At 43.2% G+C, this 12,807-nt stretch overlaps 1 protein-coding gene across 4 annotated transcripts in view; it reads right to left on the reverse strand.

Moving 5' to 3' along the window:
* LOC104368615 (meteorin-like protein) overlaps positions 1-11,087 on the reverse strand; it is a 27,665-nt gene extending 16,578 nt beyond the window's left edge. The window contains exons 1-5 of one of the 4 annotated variants that reach the window (XM_033002195.2): positions 10,964-11,087; positions 9,853-10,069; positions 9,660-9,768; positions 8,009-8,068; positions 3,998-5,559 (exon numbers count right to left, since the gene is read on the reverse strand). In XM_033002195.2, the coding sequence (XP_032858086.2) occupies positions 5,243-5,559; positions 8,009-8,068; positions 9,660-9,768; positions 9,853-10,069; positions 10,964-11,073 (813 nt within the window). In that variant the 5' untranslated portion in view covers positions 11,074-11,087 and the 3' untranslated portion in view covers positions 3,998-5,242. Of the gene's footprint in view, positions 1-3,997; positions 5,560-8,008; positions 8,069-9,659; positions 10,070-10,314; positions 10,542-10,963 lie in introns of those variants that run through there. The other 3 variants (XR_004408503.2, XM_033002194.2, XM_033002196.2) reach the window with 3 other exon arrangements.
* Between the last annotated feature and the right edge of the window lie 1,720 nt (positions 11,088-12,807).

Genomic DNA, 12,807 nt, shown 5'->3' on the forward strand with positions numbered 1-12,807 from the left:
ATGTTGTGCCTTAGGAGACTAATCCCACAAATCCTACTTTTATTCTCCTGACTGCAACAAGGGAATTCATGTATGGTTCCATTTATAAGAAGTTGAAAACAGTTTTACATCAAATTATCAGCAATATTTTTCAATGAAGTATAATGGTTTCTCTTTTGGAATCAGGAATATCATTCTTGCAAAAGTAAATTTCCTAGGATTCAAGTCAAGCATTCATTTTGCATCAAGCTGACACTTGAGCAGTTTGGCTACCCTTAATCTTGGCACTGTAATAGGTAAGGACATTGCAATTTAGCTGCAACTTTTCACATTCAAAGTGAAGAGGGCTGTTGCTCTGTGGCACACTGTAATTGTGGGTCTGACAGCGGACCTGAAGCCTGTATACTCCCTGCTGGCCCCCAATTTATTTCAGGTACTTGTCTATGGATGACAGTGAGAGTATTCCTTTAACTGTTGAGATATTATTTCCCTGAAGATAGAGCAATGGCTTTCTCAAAAATCATTAGGATTATATCCTGAGACAAAATTATTAGTATGTTAAATATGACTGTACTGATTACAGAAGCGTGAATTACATATCTCTAAATTATCATTGCATTGTACTGAAAACAAACCTCATAATTTTGAAATGAAGATAAGCATTTAGAAAAACTATAAATATTCTTAACTCTGACTCTCCATGACTGTTTTGGAAGCCTTGCCAGATTTAGATAGAATGAGATCAAGACCATTAAAAAGGGGAGAAAGATAGACTCTTGGTCAAGGACAGAAAAAGAGGAAAAATTATTCCTCTTCCCACGCTGAAATTCAGCATACCAATCTGAGTGCAGCATGAGCTTGTAGGAGAGATGTTAAAACATGGTCTCTCTCACTGACAGCAGAAGGTATTAGATACTTGAGTCAGAGGCACAGCTCAGCATAAACCCCCAATTTTGAGACTCTGGCACACAGCTCATATGCTTTCCTGCTCTGAAAGCCATGACTTTCCCATTTCATACTGTGACAGAAGACTTATCGTCCTACTTTGTTATACAAACAGGGTTCTTATCCTTTTGTTTGAGACAAAAGTTGAGCTTTCATTTCAGCGAAAAATATTGAAACATTTACCTTAAAAATTATAATAGAATTGGAGAAAGGGAGTGAATGAGTCAAACCCCTAACAAAGGGAATAAGCCTGTATTCATGTAATTAATTTCCTACAGAATGGTGTGTTGAAAATTCAGTGCATTTGAAACTGCACAGAAAAGGCAAGGTAGACATGAGGAAAAGACCAGCTGCATTCAAAAAGGGCCAAATCCGCTCTGGTGTAAGCAGTCAAAATCTCATTCAAATCAGCCAGGAACACTTAGCCCGCAGTGTCTATTCACAAACTTTTACTTCATGGTGTTGCTCCAGTCATTCAAAGGCTCATTAGAGATTCTTGCTGCTCTTTTGTCTTTCAATGAATGGGAGAACGTCCTGCCCCTCTTTTGATTCTCTATCTACACATCAGGCACAAGTCCAGCAAAGAACAAATGATTAAGTGCATAAAGAGCCCTGCTGCTTTATGAAATGTTACAGATCAGAAGGATTATGGAAAAGGCTTCACTTCCTTCCTGGAAGAAGCTGAAAGACTTAAGCTTGAAGTGCTCAAGGAGAAAATGTGCAACATGCTTTCCTCAGTAAAGATAATTCATTGGGTTAAATTTAAGGACAGTAAAGAAAGAAAATCACTTCTTTGCTTGCAGTTGTTCACAAATGCGTTTTGACCGTAACTTAGGTCCCCGCTTCCCCATAGTAGGTCTAGCTCCAATCTTAAAGTCGGCACTAATGAGAGCTGGCACTCAAATTCCACCAAGAATTCTCTCATTGCCTCAACTCTCCATATGTGAAGCAGTGATCGTATTTAACCCCTTGTGACCCAATTTTCCGGTACGCAGTTTGAGAAACTGGTGCCCAAAGACTGAAAAAAAACATGAACATGCTATTGGCAACCTTACTCTGTTTTTAGGTACGTGTTCCCTGAATTACTGTGCTTTTGCAAGGCTGCCTGGCCCTATTTATCCATCTTGAAAGGAGGAAAATCCACAGAATTTTTGAGAAACAATGGAATGAAGAGTTTGTTTAGTGACATAAAAGACGCTTTCTTCTTCTACATGGTTATTGAACACAGAATGACAAACTCCTGGGATGTGTAACTTTCTGTAATAGATCTCTGGAACCATACTGATTACATCTCCTTTAGGATGTCTAGGACTCTTTTGAAAGGCATTATCATCTATGGAAGGAACAAGCAATAGAACAGATCTTACATGGAAGATTGCTGCTTTGTGGAAGATGCTGATTCCAACCATTAAGCAAGAATTATCAGCTGTAGCTTAAACTCCTTGTTGCTGTTCACCTCTCTTACTCCCAGTCCACCTTTCTAGCTTTACAAATTGGCTTAATTTTTGCTGGTTTCAATGTTTCATGCCCTCCATACAACTGGTCTCTGCCTGTTCTTTTGCAAGGGGGGCAAATTAAGCAGTGTGGGTGAATTTGGGATACATTCAGTGACATATAATGAAGCAGTGGGGTATTGCAAACCGCTTGCATAATATGTTTTATCTGTCTGTTCAACTTCTTGATGTCTGAGAAGACTAAAATGAGCACATAAATGCAACTGTTGGCTCCTATGATACATCACCTAATACAGCCAGTGCAAGGAAGATTATTCCCCTTTAGCTTTTATTCTACTGTGGCTAAAGAAAGGACTCTGGTTCAGTTAGAAACTATGTGAGATAAGATACCAGGGGAAGAAACACTGCTTGCTGCCCTTGAAACTAGGTAGTTGGAAATCCACAGTATCACCCTAGGCTGACAGAGCTTAAAACACCAGGAGACAAAATTAAAATGCCCTGACCTAACCACAGTTCCTTGCTGTGATAATGGCTGTCCACCTTGTCACAGTAATAAAGTCACTGAAAATAAAGAGCGTATGACCTGGTCTTATGTTATTCTTCAACTACCTTACTGCTCTTCCACTGATTGAAATTTTCCATTTTATCCCAAATAAAACACTAGCCGCTTTGCCCCACTGTTACTCATGTCTGTATCTAAGCATCCTCAGGTTTGATGTTGGAAGAAATTTAGACCAAATGTAAACAGCAGTAGCACTACCGAATTTAGCACAGAAGAACTTTCTCTAAACATTATGTTTTCCCCAGAAAAGTCAGAATATTTGTTTAAAATCTGAAACAAATGAAAACAAAAGATTTTCTCTAAAAAAAACTTTTTACCCTACCACTTGGAAACATGCGGATATCTCTACTAGTTTCCGATACTGTGATAGTTATCTCAACTTTACACAATACAGGGAGATTACAGTCAAATAGAATTAATATATCTAACATCCATGATCTCTAATAAGATCTTCATTATTCTAACTGATTTCAAGTTGCTCATTACAAGGCTGACAAGTCCACAGAGCTGTGGATTAAATCACCACATCATACGCATTTTTAAGTATGTTGTTTTACTTCACACTGTCTTATTTTAGTTTTTCAACCACTCATTCACTAAACTACTTATATGCTTTAAAAAGAACACATTATTTCAAAGGCATGATGTTCTATGAAAGCAAATGTTAATTATGACATTAATGCTATAAGAAATGCCCCTTTAAAAGGCAAAAGCCCACAAAAGTTTCACATCTACAAATATACAAAACAAGAAGAAATGTAGTACCTCCAATCTATACTAAAAAAATGTATTTTATCTCATATTTACAGTGTAACTACCAACCAAAGAAGAGTACTCCATCTAAAATCTCAAATACAGGATTGATCTCCAGCTCTCAAAGTCTAAATACTCAGATATCCCTGTACATCCTTGTCATGGTTTAACCCCAGTCAGCAACTGAGCACCACACAGCTGCTCCCTCACACCCTCCACCCGGTGGGATGGGGGAGTGGATTGGGGGAAAAAAAAAAACAAAACCTCATAGGTTGAGATAAAGTCAGTTTAATAGGACAGAAAATTAAGAAAATAATAATATGATAATAATTAAAGAAATAGAATATACAAAACAAGTGATGCACAATGCAGTTGCTCACCACTTGCCAATCAATGCTCAGCCAGTTCCTGAGCAGTGGTCCCTGGCCAGCTTTCCCCCCAGTTTATATACTGGGCATGATGTCATATGGTATGGAATAGCCCTTTGGTCAGTTGGGGTCAGCTGTCCTGGCTGGGTCCCCTCCCAACTGCTTGTGCCCCTTCAGCCTTCCTAGCAGCAGGGCATGAGAAGCTGAAAAGTCCTTGACTTCATATAAACACTACTTAGCTACAACTGAAAACACTGTTATCAACTTTATTCTCATACTAAATCCAAACCACAACTCTGTACCAGCTACTGGGAAGAAAATTAACTCTATCCCAGCCAAAATCAGGACAATCCTCCAATACTTTACAATGGCCCGTTCACTTAGGTCTTTCCTGCTGTGCACTAAACAACTAGATCTAGTTGTGGGCCCAGTGCTATGAATACCAAATATTACATTCTCAGACAGACAATGCTACAACCAAAACTTCTGATTATTTAAATGCATTTCCCAAACACCTTTTCTCATCTGGTAGGCATACAGTGCTAGTGTTTGTATTAACTAAGGTGCAGTAACCCTCATTTGCCTGTTTGCACGGGGAACAACATCAGACACTGTCAACTGTGCAGACACTACACTGCAGAATTCTATCAGCTCTGATTCTACCCCAGAGGTTTAGTTAATCTGCTAACATACAGAAGGGAAAAAAGTTGCCAAACCTGCCAATTGCCTGAAGGTTTAGTAACTATGGCTAAGATTATAGTTAGCATTCATCCAAAAAAGCCATTCGGAAGGAAAATCAAGTAGAGATGCGGGAAGAGAGAATAAAAATCTAGAGAAAAAGCATGTAGTATGTACCCAGAGCAAAAGATGTTAGAGAGAATTTTGTAATACTGAACACAAGCTGCTTTCTAACCACAAAAAAAAACGGATAACCTTTAAAAAATTCAGTTATTTTGTGAGGCAAAGAAGATGTGAAGAAGGGGAAATTAATGCAACTAATGAAGATGTGGATTAAAAGTCAGAGTTTACAGGGCTCACAGAGCCATTATCTTCAGGGAATTCTCCAGGCCCCAGTTTTGGTGAAACTGTTAGCTTTAGTCCTTGGTTTTAACTCTACTTCAGACTCGGTATCCAAAAACAGGGCTGAAATTTTTCAACTCTCAGCTCCAGTGTCACTCCTGTCAGTTGAGCTGAAACTCACATGGGTTGGCTCCTCTTTCTCTGGCAGCCCGGTAAATGAACATGAAATCCTTAAACCGAGGAGCACAGCCCAACCAAGCTTCACCAAAATGTTCATTTCCAGTGAAAAGGAAATCTCCACCTCCCTTCTTCACCTTGCATTGCAGCAGGGTTCGTATAGGACCTCTCCATTCACCACTTGCTTCATCCTGCTGGAAAATCCTGTTTTTCTGTCTGTAGACTTTCTGGATGCTGACATCAACCTGTGACATGTGGTTCTCTGAATCGTGGGAAACATTTCGGATAGATCCTTTCACCACTAGATGTGAAGAAGACAGGAGTTGGTTATGGAGCAGCAGGTAAGTAGTTCAGGTACTAGGAGCTCACTGAATCAAATAATTGGAGAAACAGATTTGTTGTGTTGTTTGTGCACCTCCCACCTACAGGTGGGCATATTTCTGAGCTTACATTGCATCCTTTACGCAGAGGATCCCTACACTAACAGTGCCATGTGCTTGTAAGCATGCTTTGTGACTACTCAAATCAGCTACATGTGAGGAAAAAGCATATAACTGGCTTGATATGGCAAAGCATCAGTAAAGGATAAAAAAACACATGAAAAGATGTCAGCTCAGGGATTCAGTTTTTTCAGTCTATGTTCCAAGACAATGACTGTCACAGACCACCTCCTTCCTGTCTCCAGGGTACCCTGAGGTTTTTCCTTTGACAGCAGTAAGAGAGGTTGATCCAAGAAGAATTAGAATATGATTTAATTGGAAAAAATAAGAGCTTCTTCAATATTTTTCACTTAAAGGTTTGGGATTTTCTCCCTCAAAAGAAAATGCCATTCATCCATCCACCAAAAAACACTTAGGGAGTTGATGAACAACGTACAGAACTTCTGAAGATGTTTTATCTGAAGCCTTATTTAAAATCACATAGCATACATGTACCTCCTTTTTCCCAAAAAGATCCTAGCTGTTTTCTAGGAACAAAAGCATAATAAGCCATAGTCTTTCTGACTGAAAGCATCCTTTGCATCAACTGTAAGAGAATGAAACATCCCATCCGACTGTTTGCTATCCTGAAGCCATCCTTCTCATTCTCACTGACCCCATTTTTCACATCATTCTGTTAACTAAATGAATTTCAATCCCAGAGAAGGTTCAGAAAGAAACATGCCACCATTTGAGCCAAGAGCTCTTAAGCAAATGAGAGGTTACCAACACAACAGGAACATAACCCGCTTCTGCCACAAAGCTCTTTCATTCAGGTATGGAGAATTCAAAGATTCAAGAGGCAGAAAAAGCTTATTTCTGAAGTTTCTGAGAACTTCCTCATCTAATTCAATTTCCAAGGGAATCCAGCATGTTGTGTAACAGATGTCTCTGCTCTCCATCTCCCTCCTTGTGTGATCATTTTTAATCAGATGCAGCCAAGTCTATTGACAAGCTATAATGCACTTGTTCGTGGTGCTCCAAGTTGCTCCTGCGCTGCTCGGGGCCTAGTGACTGAAGACCTCCATCTTAAGAGTAACTATAAAGCCCCTATTCACTCCCAGTGTCATTTACACTTTCATTAGCAGCTATTTTCTCTAATCAAAAAAGTTGATGATAGCGATTTGTGAGCTTAGGGCAAGGAAGTCAGGCCATAAATAGAGTCAGTTCAAAGGGCTATTTCTTCTGGTCTGTTGGTGCTGTAAGTGTAAGTGCCCCCCATTGTGTGCCTGGGCCTCCACATCTGTCAGTCTCTGGTGTTTCAGGCAGTGAGGAAGGAGAGTGCCTCGCATGGGAACTGATAACTTCATCAAGTAGAAACAATGGGCTGGATTGCAGCAATTAATTTAGAAGAGGAAGAAAAATTACCAGATAAAGAGCACTCTAAGGGAAGCATGCTCTACACTGTTTTTATATTAGCACAATGATGTTGGCATTTGATTTTATCAGTAGATTCGAAGAATGGCAACCCCTAGTAGGAAAGCAGCAATTTCGTAGGGTTTTTTAAACACTGCATAGGGGTAAATACAGTTCATAGTTTTATTTCTTTACATAGGTATGTTTACAGCAATATAACTGCAGCCACATGGAGAGGCAGCTCTACTGCTTTAGCTATTGAACATAATCAGAGGTACAAATTTTCATGTGCAAAACTATGGGAATAAAATGAATGAATCAAGGTTGAGAGAAAAAGAAAAAAAAATTGTTGCATTATTATGTAGAGAAAATATGAAAAGCTTTTGATCCACCATCAAATCAGTGTTTATTATTTCTTATCTTATGGAGTACTAAATGCTATGATCTCTCATAAGGCTTGAAACCTAACCAGTGCATCACTAAAGGAAATTTAAGTCACCTGAATTCCTTAGCTAAGTTACAAACAACTCACTACTTCTGTAGAAGAACAACTTGGAAATGTGCAGATTGTGAGGGGAGAGGGGGCGGGAATAAAAAGGAACACACCAAGCATGTACAATCTGTGTGTATGTGCACCTACACACATGCGACTTACATGTGAGAGCCAGAAGCACACTTGTGAGAATTCAGTTCAGTTTTAGATCATAACCTTTCTGCAGGAAATGAGGACTTTGAAAGAAAGCTTCTCCCTTCTAGGTCTCATTATTTCCCCCCATTCAAATTCCTTTTCACACAGCTAGTTTCCTTCTCGGATCAGAGAGCACAGTCATGCTGTTATTTTAAGAAAAGCAGCAAATAAATCCAAATAATCAATGCATAATTAAAGGCAGAATGACTTCCCTTTAGTCTGCTTACCAAAATCACTGCTGCAAATGGCCATAAGAAGTTCCACATTGTCACAAGGACGGCACATAGCTAGAAAAAAAGAACAGTTAGTTACTTACAATACTATACTATGTCTCATTGCTAAAGGACTGGTGAATTATTAGAGGAAATGGGGCAGAACTACTAGATAAAAGAGCATTATGATCAGATGCAAACCAAAATTCTTGTTATGCAAATACAACTGAAGCAAAGAAATAAACACAGAGGATTTGTAAGAGTCATTGAGCAACAACAGGGCCCGACAGCATATAATCCCTTTAACAACTGATGAAGCATGCAAAAAATATAGCAGAAAACACAGCACCTGGCACATACCTACCCTCCATCATTTCTCAACCTTTTTAAATTTGGTTCTGTTCTGACAGGAGTGGAAGATCCTCCTATACTACTTCTGGATTACAAAGACCAGAATAAAGACAAACATCTATGAGTGTGCTGGGAGCTATGACTACTTCAGACAATGTGCAGCTCCACAGCCAGGGAGCACTCCAGTACTTCTGACTGAAACGTTAGTAATCCAGCGTGGATGGGGTTCAATTTTATTCCAAGCGTGGTATAGCAGCGTAAGTCATTCGATATATTAGTGATAAGAAAACACCCTGCGCCACATCTGAAGCCTTCATGAGTCTAACACCAGGTCTAACACCAGGGTTCATTGAATCAATCAGGCTCTGTTCCCCCATAAACGTAATTTGTTATCCACACACTTGGTATATACCCTGTTTGTTACCAAAAGCTCCTGTCTTGCATACTGGACAATCAGGCCAGTGATCCTGTTAAGCATGCCCTAAAATAAGCACCAGCAAACAGTAAAGCCATGCAAAGTTGCACCTTGGACAGGTTAACAAAGAGGAGAGGACAACCCAAAACTACTACAGTTGCTCTTTTTATTTATCCTCTCTGTTTTAAGGGCATCTTCTTGCCATTACAACATGGCTTGAATACTTCCCTTTTCAACAGGACGTTTGCCCAGGGTATTCTTTATTGGGGCAGCAGGGTTACAATGGCAGCAGTAGGTGGTCCCAATTTTTCAGAACTGGGTTGGAAAAGAGCCTTCTTCAACCCCAGTGCTCCTTGGATACATAAATGTGTGTGTGTAGGGATAAATGTTATTAGGTGCAGGATCATGTTGGTGTAAGAATATGAAAGAAAGGTAAATGAAGTTTCCAGCAATTTAGATGGCTAATCCTATTTTCAAAAGATCTTTCTAATTTCCAGTGACTATCTTGAGGCCTTGGATTCCTGATGAAATTAAATCCCTTCTGAACAGGGGAATTTAGGCTTCTAAAACCCACTCAGGTTGTCTCAGCGATGGTACTGCCTGGCACTGGGGACACACTCATGGCCACGTCCAGCACCAAGCTGGCTGCTGATGGAGAGATAGTTTCTCTTTATGTTGCAGTACTCCCTCCCGTGCCTACAGGATGCCCCTCACGGTGGGAATCTGAAAACAGGCTGCACTCACTGAACAGTCAGCCAGCGGCAGAAGGACCGCCCTTGAAATGGCAAACCCCCCACCCCAAAACAGCTCCTGTCACTAGGGATGCAAGGGCAATGGATATCGGATGCCATCCTTGGACCTGCCCCAGTAGCAGAGCCCTGAGGGTTGCCCTGCTCTTACCTTCGACCAGTGCCATCTTTTTGAAGTCAGGGCCAGCAGGGCTCTGGTTGCTCAGCAGCTCATACTGGAAGCTGGCTGTCCGGCGGCTGATGTCCCTCTGCGGACTGGCCTGCAGGAAGAGGGCCACTCGTTGCGGTGTGTGGGCACTGAAGCAAGACACGTGGTGGGGTCGAGCCCCTTCTGCCTCGCTTACCACCAGATGCAGCTGCCCAGCACGTTCCACGTAGATGCTGGCACCTTGGAAGTCACTGGCAGGCTTGATGCAGACAGTGGTGTGTCTGGCACTGGAGAGGTTGGGCTCCAGAACGACACGCAGGGCTCGTGCTGGGTACATCCATTCCAGGGAGCCCTCGGTGCAGCGCAGATGGACCTGCTCCACCGCACGGGAACGGGGCTCCCAGCTCAAACCGCTGCCAAGACAATACCATCAGTCTGTCAGCAACTATAGCCACGGCACAGGCAGCCCAGCAGCCACTGCCACGCTGCCTGCCCGGAGATACACAGCCAACTCTGGCTCTAGCCTAATGACTCAAGTCAACTTCCCTCCCTCCCCTCCCACCACCGCTGCAGTGCCACGGGGGAGGGAAGGGGATTGTTCCCACACCTGGTGCTGTACCAGGGTGCATGGAAAGGAGCCTCGGCCCCTTTTGCCCACCTGCAAATCCATGCTTGGCAGCATCCAGCAAAATGAGAGAGGGAAACTTCTCCATTAAATAGCAGCAAAAACTTTCTGTGCGATAGGACTGGGCAATGCTCAGCTCTCCAGAAAATCCCACCTGTAGGTGGGTAGGGGTGAGAGCTACTGCTTTGTAGTAGGAGCTGCCCAATGACTAGTGATGTTATGTCTGAAAAATGTGGTTTAAAAAATAAATTTCTAAAATTATTTTTAATGTTTCCATTAAGAATTCATCAAGAAAATGTTTCTAACCAAAGCAGGCTGTGCTGGACCTGCTCCCGAGCTCTTAGTCAAGCTTGTGCAATTTAATTTCTTTCAGAAGTTACTTTTGCTTATGCCACTTCAGAAAATCGAATCCATAGTAGCAGAATTAGTTAAAAGACAACAAAATGCAAAGGAAAGGGATACAATATTTGAGAAAGTTTTGCTGCCTATTTTTCTGTCAAGTCGCAAAAGAAAAACCACCAACGCGGCAGACCCGCCAGCCCCGTTAGCTGGAACCGGCAACGGGGGAGCCCCGAAGGAGCCGCCGGCCCCGGAGCGCCGAGGCGGGGCCGTGGGGCCCGGTGAACGGGACGGCCTCGGCCTCGGCCCGGTGCCCGCCGGCCGCCGCCCCCCCCCCGCCTACCTGCCCCTCCAGCTGCAGCGATCGGCGGCGCCCGGCCGCTGCCCGCCGCCCGCCAGCAGCAGCAGCCGCAGCACGGCCAGGAGGCAGGGCGGGCCCCGCTCCGCGGCCATGCCGGGCCCGGCCGGCACCCCCGGCCCAGAGAGGCCGCGGCCGGGCGCGGGCCGGGCTATAAGCGAGGGCGGGAGGAGGGAGGGGGGTGCCGGGGCCCGGGGGGCGCTGGGGGGAGGAGGGGGGAGGGGAGGAGGGAGGGGGGTGCCGCGGCACCGCGGCCGCGGGTCCCCGCCGGGGCGCGGGCTCGGCAGCGCCACAGAGAGACAAAACCCCCAAACTAGGCGGGGGGGGGGGGGGGGGGGGGGGGGGGGGGGCCGTGTAGTACAATAGTGATGCTTTGCCATCACGATCTCTGCGTTTCTGTTTTCTTACCCCTTTTCGACATCAGCCCTCCTCTGTCTTTAAAAATATTTAAAAGTGATTAATATCAGTTTCTCGGGGCGGTTTAGGAACAAACAAAAATCGTGTCAGCATAATCAAAGCAAACATTGAATGATTGATGGAAATTCAATAGTTTTAACTTCTGCTTTCATGAGTACCTTTCAGGGGTCCATGCACAAGAAAGCACAATTATCATGCTAAAAGCCAGGCTGTGCTTGCCAATAATTAGATTTCTATATGCATTGCCCTTCCCGTATTTTCAATGAACGACATGGGGAGCTGCTCTTTTGCAGGTCTGAGAGAGCGAAGCTCTTTTCTGCAACTCTTAAGCGTGGAATCAGGATTTTGCAGCGGGGCCGGGACAATGACCCTCGGCGCTGCTGGGTGGCACAGGCTGCGATCTCCCCGGCATTGTTCCGCGCTCAGCGCGACAGCGCCCACGGTCACCAGGACTCTCCGGCCATCTGTTACCTTGCGGTTCGCAGCGTGTTCTCACATTGCCTACAGATGCACAAGGAAAGAGCAGCAGTTTGGCTGCTGAGTTTCTGCAATTAGGGCTTTTTCTTAAGAGGAAAAAAAATATTTGCTAGAGTAGGTATCCTAAATTCTAAGTTTTAGCCCTCAAGTGTCTAACACTGTACTCCTGGAACCTTATTTGGACCCCCACACAACCACCTTCTCATTCACCAAATATTTTTACTTCCGTTATCAAAAGACAGAAATAGAATTTCAGTCTTGACTTGCACTTTTCTAAGATCCCATGTTCTTTCCCACACGCACCCGCGGTCTGAGTTCTTACATAACTTTTAGGCTAAAATCTGGCTCAAATTGGCGCGGTGCACAGTTCAGTCCAACAGTTATAAAAACATTTAAAAATGCATTAAACCTAGATCTTGCATTAACATTAGTGCCAGTGATCCTCAAAGCTCTGTAAAACTATTGTCTTACTCATTTAAGAAAAAAACCAGCTGAATATCTATGCTTTGACCCCATCTTGAATAGAAAACAGTACAGGAATAGTCTTTAAAAGGTTTGATTGTGGCATAATATAGGAGCTAAGAGGCCAGAGCCTGTTCTCTCTTTTGTGCAAATGAGATTGGGGAACAGAGGAGAAGACTTGCGGAGGCCACTGACACTATGATAAAGTGGCCAGAGGAGGATTTATTCACGTCCAGAAACCCAAACTAACCCCCATCTGCTGCCATCAGGAGAAAGCATTGAGCCACTTGATCTCTGAACATCTTCCAGCAGCAGCATGTTCCCTTTCTGTAAAAACCCCTGTGTGTATTTTGAGGACTTGTGCTCAGCAGCCCTCCCACCTCCAGTTTATATCAACACCATGTACCACCAAAACATCTCCCAGTCAAACTCTTATTTGGAAATTGCTTTTTAGAGATCAGAAATTTGTAGGC

This window comes from Tyto alba, unplaced genomic scaffold (genome assembly GCF_018691265.1).
Source record: "Tyto alba isolate M040663 unplaced genomic scaffold, T.alba_DEE_v4.0 Super-Scaffold_39, whole genome shotgun sequence".
NCBI classification, from domain to species: domain Eukaryota; kingdom Metazoa; phylum Chordata; class Aves; order Strigiformes; family Tytonidae; genus Tyto; species Tyto alba.